General features: G+C 40.5%; 1 protein-coding gene across 1 annotated transcript in view; it reads left to right on the top strand.

The window, feature by feature from the left end:
- Positions 1 to 35: 35 nt before the first annotated feature.
- The window catches only part of LOC124118515 (staphylococcal nuclease domain-containing protein 1-like), a 48,607-nt gene continuing 25,562 nt past the window's right edge, over positions 36 to 23,080 (top strand). The window contains exons 1-8 of the mRNA XM_046480636.2: positions 36 to 314; positions 7,301 to 7,450; positions 7,895 to 8,018; positions 10,888 to 10,969; positions 12,210 to 12,367; positions 19,494 to 19,585; positions 21,087 to 21,242; positions 22,450 to 22,556. Of these exons, the coding sequence (XP_046336592.1) occupies positions 270 to 314; positions 7,301 to 7,450; positions 7,895 to 8,018; positions 10,888 to 10,969; positions 12,210 to 12,367; positions 19,494 to 19,585; positions 21,087 to 21,242; positions 22,450 to 22,556 (914 nt within the window). The 5' untranslated portion in view covers positions 36 to 269. The remainder of the gene's footprint in view (positions 315 to 7,300; positions 7,451 to 7,894; positions 8,019 to 10,887; positions 10,970 to 12,209; positions 12,368 to 19,493; positions 19,586 to 21,086; positions 21,243 to 22,449; positions 22,557 to 23,080) is intronic.

The raw sequence follows: 23,080 nt of genomic DNA on the forward strand, positions 1-23,080 counted from the left end.
CATTTTCACCGCGGTACTGGTACATGGCCGACGCCACATCATCAACGTGACAATCGCATTTGCCAATAAATAGAGATCACAGTAGGTGATCGTTAACTTCTTGTGCACCTGTTATTTGTCAGGATCACTGTGTTTTCAAATAACTATTCAGGTGTCGACATAAAGTTCCATTACAAGACATTTTTAACCGAAACCAACAACATCGAATCACGTGACATTAAAGTTCACGCACTTCCTTTTCGGCCGTCACGACTTGAGAGTCAGGAGCCATGAGTGGACAGCAGCCAGCTTTACATAGAGGAATCGTCAAGCAGGTATATTCAAGCAGTTGAAATGTGTTGACTATTGCCGTGTTGAATGAAAGAGAAGACTTTTAGTACAATAAGTGTGTATCTAAGCGTCAACGAACTACAAAACACACACAATATGGGAGCATGCCCTACATCATGTAGTAAACATGCACATGTTCAAAAGTAATAAATTTTAGACTGAATGAAATTTGTGTACAATCCATTTACCATGCAACTGTTTATTAGCTGGTTACCTGAATAATCGTATTAAACTAATTCCACTCCAGAGAACCTTGTGCTGCAGATACAGAACCATATGCAATTTATGATGCCATTACCAAATTGAACATTTCTCTTCTGGCCACTGACAAGTTATTGCCATTTTTTCAGTGTTATTTCTGAAATATTCCTACTTTGATTTTTTGTAAAAATGAGCAAATGCGCTTATTTCTGTTCGTTGAAAAAGTTTAAGTCAATTGCTGCATTGTCGCGTCGAGAAGAAATAAAAGCCGTGGAAACAGGTGTTTCCAAGTGAACTAACTGTACCATGTGTACCAGTTATCACCATCGTCTAAACAGCATGTGATCACACACATCTTTACAGATGCTTTTATCAATTTATCGTTTGCCAATGGACGTAAACCAATATTCCTCAAAATCAATCTTCACATTCTTATCCTTGATACTATATATTATAGATTTCACAATATTTATTCAGGTTATGCATTATTTAAAAATAGTTCTAAATTAGTTTGTAAGATCATATTTTTGTGAAGAAACAACAGACAGATTATAAGAAAAGACTTAACTAAATGTTTGTCATCCTTTAATTTGATTTTTATTCCAGTGTGAATTAGTCCTAATCAATTTTGCTGATCATTTTATAGAAATGTTTCTCTCTTTTATTGAAAAAAGGAGCAAAAGTAACCGATGTTGCACTCATGTAAACATACTATTGATGCTAAATGACAAAGTTGAGTATGCAAGTTAATTAGTAGTTACCACCCCAAACTTGCGAAAAATCCAGCCATCTAAAACCAAGTGCACTTTCTTTATACAATTTTTTATTTATCCTGGATTACTCTTAATGCATTCACTTATGACAAAAGATAGGACAGCGTAACAGCGATGGTCCTGGGTGAAGTAAAACTGTTGTTCGTAGTCCCTCTTTTCGTGACCACCACGGCTGACCTGTGACCTTGATGACATGAGGTCACCTCTTCACATCACTGCCTGTCGCACCAGTGTCTCAAGACGCTTTGATGGGGGTAGCACAAACGCAAGCCACGTTCCAGCGAACACCATTGAGCATTGCGTCTCGCTTACCTGCGCCGAGCTCGGCCCCTGCCTACTACCCAAATGCATCTACAATGTCATCAGCCCTAGGGCTATCAGCGTACAATTGTATCCTGCTCCCACGTCTACGCCTATATATCAGAAGCCTGCGTCAGTTACATCTATGGCTCAGGTCTTAGCACCCATGCCTGCGCCTAACATATATAATGCACCTATTGTTCGTCATAATACAGCGCATTCATCATTGAATAGTGCCATTACGCCTGTGCGGACATAGACGCATGACTCCTATTCGCCAGGCGGATCGTCTAAGCCCTTGGTCAGCAGTAGCACTACACATCAGAGGAGAAGTTGTTCACCATCTAGCCAGTCACGTAATTCTGATTTGCCAGAGTATTCTAATGGTGAAGAGAGAGAGACAGAATGGAATACTCATCTTGGTCTGGCACAAGTACCTGATCAGGTAGTGGATCGCCTCATTTTAGTGCCTTCACCGGGTAACGGGGTGGATAAAAAAGACACAATATGGACACATCCTCATCAATTCCGGTCGACCCGATGATGACAGATATGATTAGATCTTTGGATGAGAACTTCTCCAGGCTGACGCTTACGCCATCGTTTAAGCCACCCAAGTTTAGGAAGGATGAATTTCCTATCCAATTTTGGAAGAACTAAAGCATCCATATGGACGATTACTTTCTCAACGTACTATGTCACAGTTACCAACTAGGCGTAGACCACGGCTCCTCTCCCTTGGAATTATCCAAGAGAGCAACATCTGCTATTAAAGGCAAATATAGATATTCTGTTGTTAAAGAGAGCTGTATAGATTGTACACACTCCAGCTTTAACACCAGGCTTTTATTCTTACATCTTCCTGGCACCCAAGAAGGACTTGGGCAAGATGAGAATGATACACAATCTCTCTGTATTCAACGAACATTATCTGAAGCGCGCACCCTACTTCCGGCTGACCACGTTGAGACTGCTCTTAACCAGCATAAAGGCGTTTGATTCCTTGATCAGTCTCAATAAGCGGGATGCATACCTGCATATACCTATCCATCCCTCCGACTGAAGGTTCCTCAGATTCCAGTTCAATGGGGTTCACTACCAGTGGGCAGTACTCCAATTTGGCATTTCAGTGGCCCCGTGGCTATTTACAAGAGTAATGAAGCCCATAACTGCGCTTCTACAACTGAGGAACATTTGGTTCGAGTCATCCATAGACAACTGTCTCCTGTGTCATCAACACATGCAGACGTACGCCAACAGGATTTCACCAGAAGACTACTGGATCAACTGGGATGGATAATCAACAAGGCCAAGAAGGAGTTAACGCCATCCTATCGACTCCAGTTCATAGGAGGCCTGTTCCAAACAGACCAGGATCCCTATCTGTTCCGAGGGACAGATGGCTCAAGATTTTACGCCTCCTGTCACCTGCTCTTCATCTACCACACACACTTCGCAAACGGAAAGTGTTGTTAGGGTTACTCACATCGGCACAGGATCTAACCAGCAGAGGCCAAATTACAATTCCGTCCAATTCAACAATTCCTGAACCCTTACATCAGGTGTCAGATCCATCTAAGGCCTTACCTCAATTGGTGGACGGTAGAGTCAAATGTCTTAGGAGTCTCTTTTTCCGGGTTACCCTGTAACTACACCTGTTCGTAGATGCCTCCCTTCCGGGGTGGCATGCTCACCTGAGAGGCCAGACAGCCTCAGGGCTATGGTCTGGCGCTCATTGAAAGTGGCACATGAACAACTTGTAGTTGGAAGCGTTAATTCCAGCAATCCAGTTACTGCTTCAGAAGTTCGGGCAACCAAACATCGACCTGTTTGCAACTTGCCAAAATTACCAACTCATGACATGTCTCCCCGTTACTGGATCCACAGGCTTGGGTGGTGGATGCGTGGGCATCCTTTGGGAAGGACTAAAAGCGTACGCTTTTCTGCCACCAGTTTTACTCCCCAGGGTAATGTAAAAGATCAAGGAGACAAGGAGCTTTGCTCTGACTTTGGTCACGCCCTGGCGGCCAGCGAGAGGGTGGTTCATCGAGCTCAGAAATCTAGCAGAAGACAATCCACTACCCCTCCCACAGTGGTCCAACCTATTTATCCACCCTCACAGCAAATTGCCTCATCCAACACCAGACAGGTTTTGTCTGCACGCTTGGTTCGTCTTAAAAAGGCGTTAAGTGCAAAGGGCTATTCGGCGTGGGCAGCAAAAGCTACAACGTTAGCTCATCATCCCTCCCTCTACTAGAGGTTTATACGATGACAAGTGGGGATCATTTGAAACTTTTTGCAAGGCACTTAACTCAGTTGCACTTAACTCAGTGTTGGGTTCTGGAAAATGGCAAGATGACTAAGGTCCTGGAACTACATGAACTACAGGCCCTATTACGCTCATTTGGGTTTGTGGATTAGAAGGCCAGGTTCCACCCACCTGCTTGGGACTTGCAAGTGGTACTTCGATGTTGGCGAGGACCCCTCCCCTTCGAGCCCCTCTATGCATCCTCATTTTATGACCTCACCAAGAAAACAGTGTTTCTCTTGGCTTTAGCCACGGCGGCATGGGTGAGCAAACTACATGTGATCAACATCAACTGGGTTCGTTTTGAGCATGGAACACACAGGTACATATCGGGTTGTGCTGGGATTTTATTGCAAAAAATCAACTACCAGGCCAACCCGAACGTTCCTTCACCATCCCATCAATATTGACTATTTTGGGAAGCGAAGATGAGGTTGAACTTCTACTATGCCTAGTGCGGGCACTGTGAATTTTCATCCGCCGCTCCAAGACTAGGCGTTGTTTAAAGAAGTGGTTATTTATACCCGCTTCTATGTCCAAGACTAAAGGTAGTTGCAACACCATATCTCTATGGTTACGCGCAGTCATCCTTCAGGCTTACGAGATCGCCAATCTGGATCCACCGAGAGCGAATAAACCTCACAAGATCAGGGCGCTAGCCTCTACCATGGCTTTACACAGCAATTGTTTAATAAAAGCAATCATGGAAGGATGTTTTTGGAGGTCCGACACAGTTTTCGCCAGTCATTATCTTTGCGATGTGACTCTCGAGGACGTCGAAGGTGTACAAAGTTTTGGGCCGTTCTTTGTAGCCAAGCAGGTTACCAACCCCTGACGCAAATAATGAACTCGCCCTATACAGAGCCATTCTATATCCAGTGCAGTCGCTCAGATTTCGCCAGTGGAACAATATTAGATAATTGGTTGTCTACAAGGGCTCTATGTCGTAGTAAGTAAGACTTAGCTGGTAAGCTAATTTGATCTTTATTACAAGGATGTATAGGGAGCTACTCTTTAATTCATATGCTCAATTGTTTTCACATTCAAATAACCTGACCGTAATGGCGTTTCTCTGACTGTTTCCGCTTCACGGTTTATCGTCTACGGATGTCGTTTCTTCAGGTTGTGAATTGTTGAGGTTTCTGTATTTTGAGGGTTCCCACCTCCAAACCGTCCGATACAGATGCATTAAGGAGTAATGCAGGAAAAGTAAAACATGTAGTTAAATCTAAATATTTTTTACATTTGTATACTTATCCTGCATTACTACGTCCCACTCGTCACAGACTTGCCTCCCCACTTTGGCATCAGAAACCTCAAAAGTATGTTTTTCTGAAAGCTCGAGCGACAGACAGTGAAGTGAAGAGGTGACCTCAGGTCATCAAGGTCACAGGACAGCAACGGTGGTCATGAAAAGTGGGACTACGAACAACAGTTTTTATTTCTTCACCCAGGCCCATCCCCGTTACGCTGTCCCGTCTTTTGTCGTAAGGTAAGCAGTGAATGCATGAAGGAGTAATGCAGGATAAGTATACAAATGTAAAAAATATTTAGATTTTACTAAAATTATTTTTAGTCACCTGTGTCACCTGATTGCGTCAATCAATGCTCATCAACGTTAATCACTGGATTGTCTGGTCCAGACTCGAGTATTTACAGACTGCCGTCATATGGCTGGAATATTGCTGAGTGCGGTGTTCAACAAACAAACAAAGTCACATGACCAACAGCCAAGTAAATGAATCCATACTGGCCACTGACCGGTTATCTCCACATGTAAAGTTTCTGGCTCCACTGACTCATACTTTCACAAAAGTCAAAGTAATTGTGCTTATTTTAGTCTGTGGAATTGATTTCAGTTATAACGTGAAGATCTGGGTAGAGAATAGGTCTTCAGCAGCCCATGCTGGTCGTTAGAGGCGACAACAAAATCGGGTGGTCAGGCTCACTGACTGGGTTGATACATGTCATCGTATCCCAATTGTATAGATCGATGCTCATTATGTCAATCACTGGAATGTCAGGTCCAGACTCAAATATTTTCAGACCCCCGTCATACAGCTGAAATATTGTAAAGACTTTATTTGAATTCCTCTATGGGAATGAACACAAAAGAAGATTGATAATTAGATGGATATTGAAATGCTAGATTTCTATATTAATTATGCTACTGACTGAAATTGCTAAACATGTTAAATGTAGTATTTCTTCTGTACCAAGCAAAGAAGTTTGATGGACAGGATACTATACTTAGGAAAAATGACCAAAAAGCAACAGAGTAACTACAACATGTACAATTGAGTAATCCATTATCCCCTGACACAATGTCCACCATTCCAGAGCCACTTGTAGTACATAGCATATGGTAAGATTCCCATTATCAGGATTATGCACTGTAAGCCAAAAGGTATCTATTTTGAAGTGAGGAAGTATTTGACACTTGCATTTCATGTTTTAGTTTTACTGTTTGTTTTACTACAACCAAGGGACTCTGAAGTCATGCTTCAGCATGTGTCATGATGCTGTTAACTAATAACCGCATAAGGATACACATCTGTTGTACACTATGCCAGAGTGAAAGAGCAAGAATGCAATCTATTTTGTGATAGGCAGTAGGGCAGAAGCCTTGTGGTTATACATTTAAGGTTATACATTTAAGGTTATACATTTAAGGTTATACATTTAAGGTTATGCATTTAAGGTTATACATTTAAGGTTATGCATTTAAGGTTATACATTTAAGGTTATACATTTAAGGTTATACATTTAAGGTTATCCATTTAAGGTTATGCATTTAAGGTTATACATTTAAGGTTATCCATTTAAGGTTATCCATTTAAGGTTATGCATTTAAGGTTATGCATTTAAGGTTATGCATTTAAGGTTATACATTTAAGGTTATACATTTAAGGTTATGCATTGTCTCATCTCAGTGGTGAAATACCCCCCTTGCCCAAATATGGTGTGTAAAGTCTATTTCTGGTGTTCCCTGAAAGGCTGTTGCCGGAATATTGCTTATACCCCATACACTAAATTATAAGTAACTTCGTGACCACACCAATACATGATGAGACTGAATAACAGACTGATCTTTATCAGACTGATCTAGAGCCAATAGTCTGAACCCCGTTTTTAGTCAACTATGTTTTGGTATTGCATGTGTAGTACTAGTAAGCCCCATAAGCGCCTCCACAAATCTTAAGAGATGATGCACACACTATCAGTGTCTGGTTTGTCCAGATTATTTACAGGCTGCCGGCATATCACTGGAATACTGCTTTTGCATGCGTAACATCATGGAAATTATAATTATTATTATGCACTTACTCACCAGTGAATTTGCCTTTCTATGCTTGCCTTTTACCATGTTTACTAATTATTTTCCTAGATTCTCTCTGGCGATGCCATTGTTATCAGAGGTCAACCAAAGGGTGGTCCACCCCCTGAACGGACCCTCTGCTTCTCCAACATACAAGCACCCAAGGTAGCTCGACGGGCAAACCCAACAGTTGAAGGGGCCACAGAAACCAAAGATGAGGTACAGAAAGATTTTAACTTTAATTAATAACAGGGAGTAAGAAGTTTTAACATGATGAAAGGGCAATGTGTTTAAGATGGGAAACTTGTTGATCAAGCATATTGAGGTAATTCTCAATCAGGTCATCAAATGTGAAACAGGAAAGGATTATCTTGTTGTATATAAGATGTGGTGAAAGCAGATTTGTTTCCCAAGCTTCTTATGAAATTAAAGATGTCCTCAAGATCTACATAACCATTTGACCATGATTATGATAACTCTTCCCATTCTTTCTCTTTTTGGCAAATTTGTCATGGCCTATCGGAGAGTGGAATTGAGCAAACAGTAGGAACAGGAGATTTTTCTGCACGGAATCGTCACTGGGTCCCATTTAGAATGATTCCTGGGAAGTTGTTTTGCATGTTCCACTATGCCCTCACTAAGGATGTTTGACCTTTGTTTCAGCCATTTGCATGGCAGGCAAGGGAATATCTGAGAAAGAAGCTGATTGGACGTGAGGTCGTGTTCACTGTTGAGTACAAGGCGCCAGGAACTGGGCGCGAATATGGATGTGTTTATTTAGGAAGAGGTAGGAATCCCGATAAGCCAGCTTTTGAAAACAATCAAGTGGCCGTATAAAGATTTGAAAGTGTGCCATGGTCCTAAGCTGAAGCAAAAGTTGTTTCCAACAAGTCTACTTCTGTCTGAGGACCAACTCGCATAGCTGTCATGTGATCGACGGAAGTGACGTCACATTTCTGCGTAATTACTTGCTGAAGCTATAGTGGGGAGGCAGGTCTGTGACGGATGGTCCCTTAACCCTTTCGCCCCGACTGCCCGATTTATCGGGCAGCATAAACCGTGTCCCAGTACCCGGCTGCCCGAAAAATCGGGCGGCTACTGTCCAAGCCCCACACACGGCTGCCCGATAAATCGGGCGGCACGACCGTGTTTACAAAATCGCTCTTTCTACTTCCTTTCTCGTGTGTAATCTCGTTCTAAATATGGAAACGAGATCTACACGTAATGACACGTCATTCGATGGAATATCCCAGTCTTTTTGGCGCGAAAATCGCGAATGTCACCTGTTTTCGCGACAGGTATTTTTTCTAGCTTTTTTCGCTGTTTTCATTTTTTCAGTGTTTTCAAGTTTTATTTCACTTGTAAACCCCTGTAATTAGAAAATAACAAAGGTTAGAGACAATAACAACAAAGAATATTACAGTATACTTAATCCTCTTTACAATGGTATATGATAAATGTATATTAAAAGCAAGTTTCTGGTAGAAAAAGTGCATCAAAAATGATAGTGTGATTTTCCAATAATACTGCCAGGGAGGCCAGTGTGCAGGCCTTGTCAGTGTCAGGGACTGCAGGGTTTCAAGGGACATAACTCTGGGGCAGCCAGTGATGAAAGAGTTAAACATCTATAAAATTCATGTATGGTGAAACATCCACAGAATTCATGCAACCAGATTATCGGACACATATTATCCAGACCAGACAGGTCTCACAGAGTGGAAACTCCACCCAGAGGCGTTTCAACTGGTGCATCAGCGGTTTGGCCAAACCAACATCGACCTCTTCGCCACGCATCAGAACTACCAGTTAATGACGTATGTCTCACCGATCCCAGGTCCTAAGGCTTGGGTGGGAGACACATCCCTTGGGAAGGGCTAAAACTGTATGCTTTTTGGCCTACTGTTCTACTTACCAGGGTGGGCATGCCCAGTGCCGTACCATCTGATACAGACGCAGTAAGGAGTAATGCAGGATAAGTAAAAAATTTAGTAAAATCTTAATATTTTTTACATTTGTATACTTATGTTGCATTACTTCGTCCAAGGGCCCACCCATCGCAGACCTGCCTCCCCACTTTAGCTTCAGCAAATAATTATGTCCGACAAGAAGTAATGTGGTGAGATGTGACGTCACTTCTGTTGATCATGGACAGCTGTGCGAGTTGGTCCTCAGACTAGTTTGGAAACAACTTTTTCTTCAGCTTAGGACCATTGCAAGGCTCTGTTTTTCTCATAAAATGTAAAAAATATTTAGATTTTACTAACATCTTTGTTTAAATAAATTAATCTCCTTTTGTAATGAAGACAACACTGTCAGTTCCATAAATGAACATTTTACAAGAATGTAAAATGTAAAAGTACTATCACGCTTGCTACAAATTTTGATTTACCTGTACATACCAGTATACGTATGCAAGCCCTTTAAACATATCATCCACAATTTTCTCAGTGTATTATCCAGTCAATCACAGGTCTCTTTCATAGCAGTGCATTATCTTAATTTGTCCATTATGACACATCATTTTATCTATCGGGGTGGTCAGGTAACCTAGTGGTTAAAGCGTTCACTCGTCACGCCGAACATCAGGGTTTCGATAACCGACATGGGTACAATGTGTGAAGCCCATTTCTGGTGTACCCCGCCGTGATATTGCTGGAATATTGCTAAAAACGGTGTTAAACCATGCTCACTCTTTCATTTTATCTATTGATTGACATTGGGAGTGTGTGCCATAATCTGATTGTATGAATTCTATGCATGTTTCACCATACGTCAATCCTATTTATCGATGCTCATGATATTAATCACTGGATTGTCTGGTCAAGACTCGATTATTTACAGACGGCCGTCATATAGCTGGAATATTTCTGAGGTGTAAAACAACCAACCAATCAATTCTATGGATGTTTCACCATACGTGAATTCATGGATGTTTCACCGTACATGAATTCTATGGATGTTTACACCATACATGAATTCTATGGATGTTTCACCATACATGAATTCTATGGATGTTTCACCATACATGAATTCTATGGATGTTTCACCATACTTGAAATCTATGGATGTTTCAACACAATGAATTCTATGGATGTTTCACCATAAGTGAATTCTATGGATGTTTCACCATACTTGAAATCTATGGATGTTTCACCATACTTGAATTCTATGTATGTTTCACCACACTTGAATTCTATGGATGTTTCACCACAGTGAATTCTATGGATGTTTCACCATACTTGAAATCTATGGATGTTTCACCACAATGAATTCTATGGATGTTTCACCATACTTGAAATCTACAGATGTTTCACCATACTTGAATTTAAAGAATGTTTCACCACACTTGTATTCTATGGATGTTTCACCACAAGGTATTCTATGGATGTTTCACCACATTTGTATTCTATGGATGTTTCACCACACTTGTATTCTATGGATGTTTCACCATGTATGAATATTTCTCTTGGTAGATAATCTGTAATGATACAGAGCCTTGTGGGTCTAGTTTAGAAGTCGGTTGTAATGCAGCACTGTCTTTGAAGAAACAAGTTAATCAATCTTGAATTATGAATTGTGCATTACTTTACTGTAATCGAGTCATTTGTTTGTTAGATGCTAGGCCAGCTGCTTAAAATCTCCTCTGTGACTTTCAGATCAGTCTGGGGAGAACATGACAGAGGCCATGATTGCAGAAGGATTTGTGGATGTGAGAAGATTAGGCCTAAAGGCAGATGAGTAAGTTGCATACTGTCAACTGAGATGTGGTCATTTGTATTGTGTAACATGTATTATTTTTTATCTTATCCTGCATTTCTACCGTAATGCTTCTGCTGCTGTTCTTTTGACTACAAAGACGGAGCTGAAAGAGGTCTGGCTACAGAAGGTGTTGTACCAACCAGTTTTGTGGCTTCCTCCCTCCCACAGCTACCACATGTCTGGAAGTGGCGATGTCATGTATAACCACATCACTGCTAGTCATAGGCCTGTACAGACGTTTGAGAAGAAAGAAACCTTTGCTCACCCTTTGAACCAATACGTTCTCAATTGTATATATTATAGTCAGGTGTACTAGGGTGGTCCGTTCAGGCTTACCCAGGGTATGATTTTATTCTGGTTTATCACCTGCACCAGGTGCAACAAAGTAAATTAGTCAGGTTCCACCATGGCTCTCCACAGCAATTGTTTAATCCAATCGGAGAAGTGGCTTTTGAGGATGTGCAAGGTGTTCATAGTTTTGGTTCCCTGGTGGTAGTGCAACAGGTTGCAAACCCCAGACGGTCTTGACTCTTACACCTCAGAACTGATCCTGCGTCCTCTCTGATAGAACTTACTCCAGGCTAGAGGGTTTCATGTTTCCGCATATTCCAGATGCTTGAATCGGAATTTAGAAGTCGGACGATGCCCTTTTTTACTTTTTCGTTGACTGGATTTCACACCTCCTCCTATCCTTTGTGTAGCTTTGTCAAACAAGAAGGTCAGTGGTTTCCGTTTTATCCCACTCAGGTTGCTATCCAGACTGGCAGGAGGGTCTATCCTAAATTCCATCTGAAAGGTATGCCCCTCTCTGCTTCTTCCGATAATATTGCATTAAGCTAGTAATCCAGGATGAGATAAAAAAAATAGTAAAATCTAAATATATTTTACATTTGGATTCTTATCCTGCATTACTACGTCTGAAGTGCCTATCCATCGCTTTGCTACCTCTTTACAAAGTTTCAGATGTCCGTTACTAGCAGTGACGTAGTTATACATGACATCGCCACTTCCAGTCACGTGGTAGCTGTGGGAGGAAGTAAGCCACACAACTCTTGGGTACAACTATTTCTGTAGCCAGGACCTCTCACAGCTCTGTCTTCCTAGTCAAAAGAACAGCAGTTGAAGCATTATGGTATTAATGCAGGATAAGTATCCAAATGTAAAAAATATTTAGATTTTACTAAAATTCACCAATAATTCATGTGTCAATGGTTTCCAGCCCAGCTCAACAGCGTCTCATTCAACTGGAAGAAGCTGCAAAGGCTGCTGGGAAGGGAAAATGGGCAGACGGTGCTGGTGAAAATATCAGAGATGTTAAATGGACGGTGGAGAGTCCACGTAACTTTGTAGACTCACATCACAACAAACCAATTGAAGGTCAGTTATGGAAATACATTGATTTCCAGTGTTGATTGTTGCTGAACCTTCATCCTGCTGAATTGTTCTCACACTTCTAAGCTCTGCCTGCTGGATTAATTTTAGCATATGATGCTGTAAAGAGGGTGGGTGATTTCAAACAGCCTTTATTAAACCTGGGACGAATGAACCTATATTTCGCACATTTATTACTGACTGAAAAATACACATTATTATATAAAAAATATCCTGACATTTTCAAACATACAGAGGTTAAGACCAAAGCAAGAATATAATTTGTAAATTTTCTTATCCGAATTACATGATTGAATGTTGAATGCCTTTCTGAATTAGGAACCTCTTAAATCATTAAATTTTTGCTGCATTTCTCCTTAATGCATTTACGGCTTGTGCTATCCAGGATTTTACTACTGGTAGTATTTTTTTTATTGGCAAACAACAGTGCAATGGTAAATTATGAACCATTTCAGTAAATTTATTATGCATACGTTAGATAAAATAAAAACATAATTATTTAGGTCATCATGTCATTTGCTGAAAGGAGAATATTAGGCTTATTACAAGTAATGTTATAAAACCTGCAGGAAACAATAACCTACTTATAAAATCCTAATTTCCAATGTTTTGTTTAAATATTTTTATAGTCAAACATACAAATGCCATGTTGTAATGCTAGCAGACCTATCGAAAATAAAACATGGCACGAGCACAGCATGAACTATTGCTGTTTTAATATCAGCAAATTTACATTGTTTCATATAAACACATTGGTGAAAGTTCATGATCTTCTAATTCGACGAGTGTTATAAAGGTGGTTTTCAGTTTATTTTAATGAGATAAAAACGAAACTAACGATTGCAAAATCAGATTAAATCACTACATATCAGTTATCACCTCTAATATGAAATAACATTGTGACTTTAACAATATAATTGGCATACTATTAAATCAGCTTGACCTGGAAAAGGGAATACATGTATAAACATGCATCACACATTTCTGAGTATCTTTTTATTTGAACTGTTGTTGATATATAAGTGTACCGGTAATAGTCCGGCTCAGTCGTAAATGTCCACGTTCCTGAAATTGTTTTGAAGTTTTTATAGCTGTTCAAGATTAGATATGATTATTTATTATTTCATACACATCTTGTGTGTAAAAACTATGTATATTGTAGGTATAAGATCAATTAAATGTCTCATCGTAATATTTAACAGTTATAGTTAGCTCCAGTGATCAAATAGTCCTGCGATCTACTGGCGCTTGCGTCATCAAAAGTTGGGTAGTTCATTCCGAGATTCTTTCATGCTTTTAAATCCACTGAAGTAAAAATATTTATTCCAAAATACTTTCATACCTTCCTGGACATGTTATTGGGTAGATTATATCCATCCTAATTACTGTCACATTTTATATTTGGTGTTTAATCGCATTCTTCTCACTCTAACTTTTGGCGTCTTCTGCTACATGTATTTCCGGAAGTGATGTCACCATGATTATAATCTCATTCCAAATGAGTTGCAGAAATAACAGACTCAACGAAAGTTGTAGTTTTTGGCCCAGCAAGTTTTTAGAAAATTTATAATGATTCCACAGACAGTTTCTATAATAATTACCATGCAGCATTATTGGCTCTGCCTTTGGGCGTAGTAATTATTTTTTTCAAGTAGATGAAGCTAACAAAAGCTAGATTTTGTAGAAATTAATTATCTTACGTCAAAACTGACAAGCGTTAAAATAGAGTGTGACTTGCAGTTAGTTCATGTATGTACTGAAATTGTAACTGCCATAAATAACAACAAGTAAAGATTTAAATTGACTTTTATTATTTGTTATAGTTTTCTTTTTAATCAGTTTTAACAATATCTCTTTGAAACTGATGGTTGCGATGGGACAGAAAACATCCTGACGACCTCATCCCCCACCTCCAACCCGTTACAATAAGGATTACCATTTGATGTTAAGATGAATTTAAAGGGATATGATTAATGTAACTGTGATGTACATGTTGATGATTTTGTTGTCACTACAATAATTGTGTACCACGCAATACGTCTGTAGATAATGTCGGTTGGCATGATCTCTCTCCACAGGTGTGTGTAAGAAAAAAGTGGGCGTGACAAATGTGTTTTGAAATAACATTCATGCTATTTTCAGTAATAGTTTCACATTAAATTTGGGATATTTTAAGAATTTTTGCTTTATAATACATTTAAAGATTTTATAGCTTGATTTTAGAACAATTTGACATAACATTTATAAATTTATTCCATAAATCAGAGACCCTTTACCTATTTCGGTATATAGTGTCTGCATAAATGAAAATATGTATTCCATGATAAAATCAAATTCCCTTTAAAACAGTTATCTACAACATCAAAGTTACTCAAACTTTATCTTTTGGTCTCTCACATCCTAGCAGAAGTCAAGAAGAAAAAAAAGGTAAAGTTTTAAACCGTCAGATTTTGACCAATGAAATTCACAGGACGGGGCTTGAAGATCAAAACACCAAAAATGTCCAGCAAATCAAATAACAAAGGGACAACAAAATAGATGGATTTACCTACAACCCTTCCTCCTTAATATTATACAATTTTCGGATCACAAAAACAATAATAATTTAGATATTTTGTACTTATCCTGCATTATTCCTTAATGCATTCACTGCTTACCTTACGACAAGAGAGAAAGCGCCTCGCCATGGTTCTGGGTAAAAAAATAAAAAGCTGCTTCCATCTCAAGTCGGCTGTTTGTAGGACCATCGCGGCTGTCATGTGCCCGGAAGTGATGTCACATCAAATCATATGGCCGCCATTTTGAATTTGCATTGCATTTGTTTACCTCTTATCAACGTGGTCAAATTTGTTTGCAATTCTTGGCTAGGTATTAACATGCTTATGTATAGTTAGATACCTCTAGCCCTTGGCGTTACATAGAGTTTTCATGTAGATTTCTATTTCAATATTATACGCTTTTAGAACTTGTTTTAGAACTTTTTGCCGATCATACCATGTGTGTTTTCATTGGCAAGCTCAAGTCCATCTCAACTACAACTTCTAATTTTCTAATTTTGCATAACACATGCGGTGTACAAATTGTCATGATAAAAAAATCTTCTTATCCGCGTTGCTTGGACTGCACTCTCTCTGCTTTGAGTTTCTCCATTTATAGACAGGTCACTCACAAACATTTTTATAGCAGTTCTGATGCTTGTGAGCCCATTTACACCCTCCACGTCAACAGAAACGACATCATCTCATTTCATCTTTACAGCCAAACACTCATCGAGAGTGAGGCCTTCGCACCAAACCAGAAGCCACCCATCAGTCTCAAGACTTCTGAGGGTGCATCAGACCAGATTTGAGTTTGATCTGCGATAGAGAATACTGACCACCGGATCCAGCACTTGGGAATATGGGTTAGGCATTACATGAACAAATTACCCAATTTGTCACTTTCATCAGCATCTAAGACGCCCAAGTGTTTGGAAGACAATTTTCCCTTTCGTGCCTTAGAAGTTAAGTGGCTATTCAGACATGTTTCTGGGTATAGGTTCCCTCTGACGACAACTGTACAGACCATACTTAACATCACAGATGTTAGGTTTGTCTTATTGTGGCCGACATGCAGACATGCACTTTAGCTTTGGTTTTTCTTATTTGGGGCCTAACAAGAAGACCTGATTGAGGCCAAAGACATTCGACTAAACCACTTACGGACTGTTGTAAAAAATTTCAACAAATCTCCCACTTAGTGGTGTACGCTCAACATTGGCTAAACGATGCCATGGAGGTGTTGGTACTCTCTTTAAATTGTGTCATGTAGCGTCTGGTAGGCAGCTGTGCCAAAATGAAGAGATTCACACCTCCAAGATCGGTTGTACATTTGAATTGTCATATGCTACAGGGTACCCATCTGTTGGGATCATCGTACATAGGGCAGCGACAGGAGTCACAAATTTCAGGGAGATCAATTTGCGTCTGCTTTGGCCAAGTCACGTGTCCTACATAGAACTTGCATACACCACTTGGCTGTTTAACACACAGTTCATTATGGACTCAAGCTCCCCACAGCAACATCCCGTTCACTGAGCTCTCTTTACTATTGCTGCCACCAGTGAAAGCTCCCCACTGTGATAGGTGGCTAAAACCATGCTTGGAGTTGAACTTGCCGACTGACCGTTATGTATACGAACAAATGATGCCTGCCATGACGCTGAATGCTCCTGCCAAAATATTTTCTTTGTTTGTCAGTTTGAATTTCTGTTTTATTACAACTATCTTGTAATTGGAATAGTAAGAATGTAAGTGAGAATTTGGTTGATTTTTCCATTAGTCTGCAATCTCAAACCAATCTGATCAAACAAACAAAAAGGTAAATTTGTCTGGGAAATGTGGTCAGTTGTAAACCTTTTCAAAATTAACTGTGATGGCATTCCCAAAGACATAAGCAAAAGTATAAACATTACATTAGAAATTTTCAAGATTCTCAAAATGGCTGCGCCCACACTGGAGGCAGCAATGTTATCGAGAGTGTAACAAAGGTCACGCACTGGGAAGGAGCTTGTTATGGACTGTGATTTGTGTGGAGCTCATACCTCGCTTCCAGCATATTGCGGGCGGCAGCCTTGGGGTTTAAGCATTAGCTCGTTATACTGAAGACCCGGGTTTAATTTCTGACATGGATACAATGTGTGAAGCCGATATCTGGTGTCCCCCACCGTGATATCGCTAGAATATTGCTAAAAGCGGTGTAAAATCATACTGACTCGCTCACTCTGGCACATTGCAGGTTTCCAGGTTATTGCACAGGGTGATTTAAATATCACGGGTCAAGAGCCCTCACTGTAAACACCGGAATTAGGTCAGCTAACCTAAGAGGAGCAGTGCAGGGTCATTGTACCAGGTTGATTGCCATGCAACTCACAATATCCACCGACACCAGCACTGTGGTGTGGTGCCTGCGCAATCAAAAGACAACTAGTGGATATCGCTATGGTTACGTGCAGTCATCCTACAGGCTTTTGAGGCCGCTAACCTTGATCCACCAAGACCAAACAACCCTTACGAGATGAGAGCGGTAGCGTCTACCATGGCTCTACACTGCAAGGAAGGATGGTCAACACACATTTCGCCCCAGCTGCTGTCTTCACCATGTGGCATTCGAAGACGTCGAAGGCGTTCGCAATTTTGGCCCTCTGGTAATAGCCAGCAGGTAACCAAACCCTGACGCAAATAATGAACTCATCCTGTCGGAAGCCACTTTTCCCTCCCCAGTGCAGTACTTTCTACAACACGCCTGGTGAGAGGAATTTTTCAAGTTGTGTACACGGATTTATCCTCAATTCTTATGTTCTGTCTGTGAATATGATTGAACCAACCCAACCGTTTTTATGCTTTTGTCCGCCTTACAGTCATTTGACAGGTTTTTGTCTTTCAAAGGGTTTTGGACCGCCTCAGTGGTCTAATCGTAGAGCGGAAGGGCCAGGGTTCGATCCCCGCCCGCGTCATACCAAAAGACGTTAAAAGGTGGTACTTGTTGTTACCCTGTCTGGCGCTCGGCATTAAGGGGCTAAAACAAGGACTGGTCGGCTCGGAGTCAGTATACTGAGTCTGAGTGGGGTATTCATGTTAAACTGCGGCATGGTATCTCAGCTACAGAAACCCTTGTTTGATAAGCTTGGGCGACCAGCAGGAATATTATTTGATGTGACGTCACTTCCAGTCACATGACAGCGGCGATGGTCCTTCAAAAAGCAGACTTGAGATGGAAGCAGCTTTTTATTTTTTCACCCAGAACTATCGCTACGCGCTGTCTCTTTTGTCGTAAGCTAAGCAGTGAATGCATTAAGGAGTAATGCAGGATAAGTATACAAATGTAAAACATATTTAGATTTTACTAAGATATTCTCCTTTCAATAAGGCAGAGTTTTTGGAATTTGTGAAATTATCGTCAGGTTGTCCTCGTAGTTATTCTAGGAGATTGCTTTTATAATTAATAAAATCTTTTAAAATTTAAATGCAGATTCATAGATCGATTCTGGAGGAACCAATGTACTTAATTTGTTCCTGATGGAAGTATGTGTCATAAGCAATTCTTTGAATGAGAATTCCAACGATAAATATATGGTTAAATATTAATGACAACTTCTCTCCAAATCCAGGTTTTGACATGATATATGCAAAGTTCAGTATATTGTTGTGGTTGATCATATTTTCTGTATTTTTTTATACGGACACATCACCACCATTATGCAGAGATGCTAACCATTACATTTTTGGCATTATGATTATTTATTACGCTTGTCCTCCCCAAATTACAATTTTTGACATATTTGTCACGATATATTTACGTCCACAAAATATCACAGAGATCAAATTGTTAATGCCCCGATACTAATTGTATGTACACCGATATTTCTTTGGAACTCGAAACACCACATTGTCTTTCTGCAATTAAAGTTAATAATGTAGTGTCACATGATGAATTTCATGAATGTGTGGAGCTTTGACCACATGTTTCGGCAAGAATGCAGTTTACCGGGTGAATGGAAGTTTTCCCGACGCCCTGTTTTTTTGCATTGCTAAAATAACAGGGTTTGGTGTGGCTTGCCCCTTAGCTTGCAACACATGTTTTCGTAAGTAAGTCTTATGTCTAGGCCTAGCAAACAGGTTGAAGTGAAAACCTGCATTGTGGTAAATGAAATTACGCTTCATTACACCACTGAATACTCGAGAGCTTCAATAAGGGTTGGCATCTCTGCATTATGCTTTGAATATGACCTGTGCAAACACCTGCTGGCATTTTCAATGAGCCATACTTTTGTATGGTAATTTTTAATCTACAATCAAATTTAGATAATTGGGTATCAGTGTAAAGCATGTGATTCAGTTAATCAGAATATGTCCTTAGTTCTTACTTCTAAAACAATGGTAAATCGACTCTGCTGAATATGGGCTTGCGATTTTCCAGTTTCCTGTGCAGCAATTGTTGTAACTCAGTAGGCCAGCACAACTATTGTCGCCAGTCTAAGGGTTAAACATTTACTTAATCTCAAATTCAAACTGATCACTGCTGATTGATACATATTGCATCTGCATGCAAGTGAGATTTGTTCTTATTGCAGCTGTCATTGAGCATGTACGAGATGGTTGCACGGTCAGAGCCTTCCTTCTTCCAAGCTTCCACTATGTCACTGTCATGCTGTCTGGCATCAAGGTGAGCCCTAGTCATTAGATCTGCAGTGTCATGCTGTCTGGCATCAAGGTGAGCCCTAGTCATTAGGTCTGCAGAGTCATGCTGTCTGGCATCAAGGTGAGCCCTAGTCATTAGAACTGCAGAGTCATGCTGTCTGGCAATCAAGGTGAGCCCTATTCATTAGATCTGCAGTGTCATGCTGTCTGGCATCAAGGTGAGCCCTAGTCATTAGAACTGCAGAGTCATGCTGTCTGGCATCAAGGTGAGCCCTAGTCATTAGATCTGCAGTGTCATGCTGTCTGGCATCAAGGTGAGCCCTAGTCATTAGATCTGCAGTGTCATGCTGTCTGGCATCAAGGTGAGCCCTAGTCATTAGATCTGCAGAGTCATGCTGTCTGGCATCAAGGTGAGCCCTAGTCATTAGATCTGCAGTGTCATGCTGTCTGGCATCAAGGTGAGCCCTAGTCATTAGATCTGCAGTGTCATGCTGTCTGGCATCAAGGTGAGCCCTAGTCATTAGATCTGCAGTGTCATGCTGTCTGGCATCAAGGTGAGCCCTAGTCATTAGATCTGCAGAGTCATGCTGTCTGGCATCAAGGTGAGCCCTAGTCATTAGGTCTGCGGTGTCATGCTGTCTGGCATCAAGGTGAGCCCTAGTCATTAGATCTGCAGTGTCATGCTGTCTGGCATCAAGGTGAGCCCTAGTCATTAGATCTGCAGTGTCATGCTGTCTGGCATCAAGGTGAGCCTTTGTCATTAGATCTGCAGTGTCATGCTGTCTGGCATCAAAGTGAGCCCTAGTCATTAGATCTGCAGTGTCATGCTGTCTGGCATCAAGGTGAGCCCTAGTCATTAGATCTGCAGTGTCATGCTGTCTGGCATCAAGGTGAGCCCTAGTCATTAGAACTGCAGTGTCATGCTGTCTGGCATCAAGTTGAGCCCTAGTCATTAGAACTGCTGTGTCATCAGCTATCTGGCATCAAGGTGAGCCCTAGTCATTAGATCTGCAGTGTCATGCTGTCTGGCATCAAGGTGAGCCCTAGTCATTAGATCTGCAGTGTCATGCTGTCTGGCATCAAGGTGAGCCCTAGTCATTAGAACTGCAGTGTCATGCTGTCTGGCATCAAGGTGAGCCCTAGTCATTAGATCTGCAGTGTCATGCTGTCTGGCATCAAGGTGAGCCCTAGTCATTAGATCTGCAGTGTCATGCTGTCTGGCATCAAGGTGAGCCCTAGTCATTAGATCTGCAGTGTCATGCTGTCTGGCATCAAGGTGAGCCCTAGTCATTAGATCTGCAGTGTCATGCTGTCTGGCATCAAGGTGAGCCCTAGTCATTAGATCTGCTGTGTCATCAGCTGTCTGGCATCAAGGTGAGCTCTTTACATAAGGCACAATCTCAGAACCATTCAATACATCAAATATAAAAGATAGTTAGTCATAAATAACTGTGGTTAAATAGAATGAAAATTCTGTTTGGTTCATTTGTTGAAAAGGTTTTGCATGTACCTGATGACTGTTTCAGTGCCCCATGTTCAGACAGGAGGAAGGGAAGCAGGTGGCAGAAGTGTATGCAGAGGAGGCCAAATTTTTCACAGAGTGCCGTCTGCTCCAGCGAGATGTACATATTATTCTTGAGGGAGTGTCCAATATGAACCTGCTTGGCACTGTCATTCATCCAGTAGGTTCAACCAAACTTTCTCTATTTTACAGTTTCGGCCTCTGATTCATGTTATTTTACTTAGTGCACAGTGTCTTTTCTCAGAAACTACTGAAGTTAGCTTATCTAAGAGATACTTCTCAAGACTCAGTTATTTTTTCCAGAGAAAGGGCCTTTTGTGTGTATTACTTTCACTTTTATTCATTTTTTCTGATCACACAATGCGGCCCATGCGCCTATTCCTTCCTTAGGCTTTATAAGACTTTTTTATACCCACGACAAAATGTCGGGGGTATATAGTTATACCAAAGTAACGTCCGTCCGTCCGTCCGAAACTTTGTCCACGCAATTTCTCTTAAACTATTCAGTGGATTCATCTCAAACTTAGTACATATAATCTATGTCATATGGAGGGGTGCAGTCAAAAGAAATAAATTGTTTTTATTAATTTTCCATTTTTTTATGAATTTTTCAAACCCTAACGTCCTCTGAAAACTTTGTCCACGTGATTTCTCTTAAACTATTCATTTGGATTCATCTCAAACTTAGTACATATAATATAATCTGTGTCATATGGAGGGGCGCAGTCAAAAGAAAAAAAATTGTTTTTATTAATTTTCCATTTTTTTATGAATTTTTCAAACCTTAACCCTATCCTCGCTATTTAATTTGAAACTACTGACACACTAGGCAGGTCGGGGGTATTAGTGAGCCACGCTCACTTTTTTTTCTTGTTATTGTTTATATTCACTACTATATGAACAAACAAAATTCTAATGTGCCCCATGGCAGAGAATAGTGATAACACTGTTTTCTTGTTTCTACATGCACCAAGTGCATGTTTAAAGAAATCAAACTTGTGGCGACAAACCCTTTCTTTTCCACAAAGATGTTTGAACACGGGGAATACCTCCAAGCTTTATGTACCATACTACATCATTAATTCCTGTGGTATATGTTATTTGTCCTCCTTTCTTGGGCTTGACGTCATCAAACTGGGTATTTCAAGATTATGTGCACATCCTATTACGTTTTACAGCAATATTTATGTAAAATCATGACAGTCATCAGAAATCAGAGATGTACTTATTCAGTTTATGCATCTATATTTCTTCTTTGATAAATATATGGGACAAGAGTGCAACATTATTTTGTCTGACGCAACTTCGGTGCAAGTTAAATGAAGTTCATTAAATCGAGCCCTGATGACACATTTGTTTGTCCACAGAATGGCAACATTGCTGAGCTGTTGCTGAAGGAGGGTTTTGCTCGCTGTGTCGACTGGAGCATGGGAGTAGTGTCACAAGGGGCAGACAAGCTCCGAAGTGCCGAAAAGTAAGTGTAGCTTCATCACAAATCTATAATGAGTACATTATGAGTAATGAGTACTCTACCTTGAGTACGTGTTTCTCAAACCAGATATGACCACCTCTGTGGTCTCGTGGTAGAGTGTCCGCCCGGAGAGCAGAGAGTTCAATCCCCTTGCACGCATGCAAGCACGCAGGCAGGCAGGCAGGCACGAACGCACATATCGCTATATAAGTGCAATAATCTTGGACGTGACATTTCACCTCAAACCGAGTGGAAGAGTTGTCAATAGAGTGGAAATGTGTACAGCAGATTGTATGACTTACCTTGTTATAGCTGTATATTGTGTGACTTACCTAGTTACAGCAGATTGTATGACTTACCTTGTTATAGCTGTATATTGTGTGACTTACCTAGTTACAGCAGATTGTATGACTTACCTTGTTATAGCTGTATATTGTGTGACTTACCTAGTTACAGCTGTATGTTGTATGACTTACCTAGTTACAGCTGTATATTGTATGACTTACCTAGTTACAGCTGTATAGTGT

This window comes from Haliotis rufescens, unplaced genomic scaffold (genome assembly GCF_023055435.1).
Source record: "Haliotis rufescens isolate VD_foot unplaced genomic scaffold, xgHalRufe1.0.p SCAF_5, whole genome shotgun sequence".
NCBI lineage: Eukaryota > Metazoa > Mollusca > Gastropoda > Lepetellida > Haliotidae > Haliotis > Haliotis rufescens.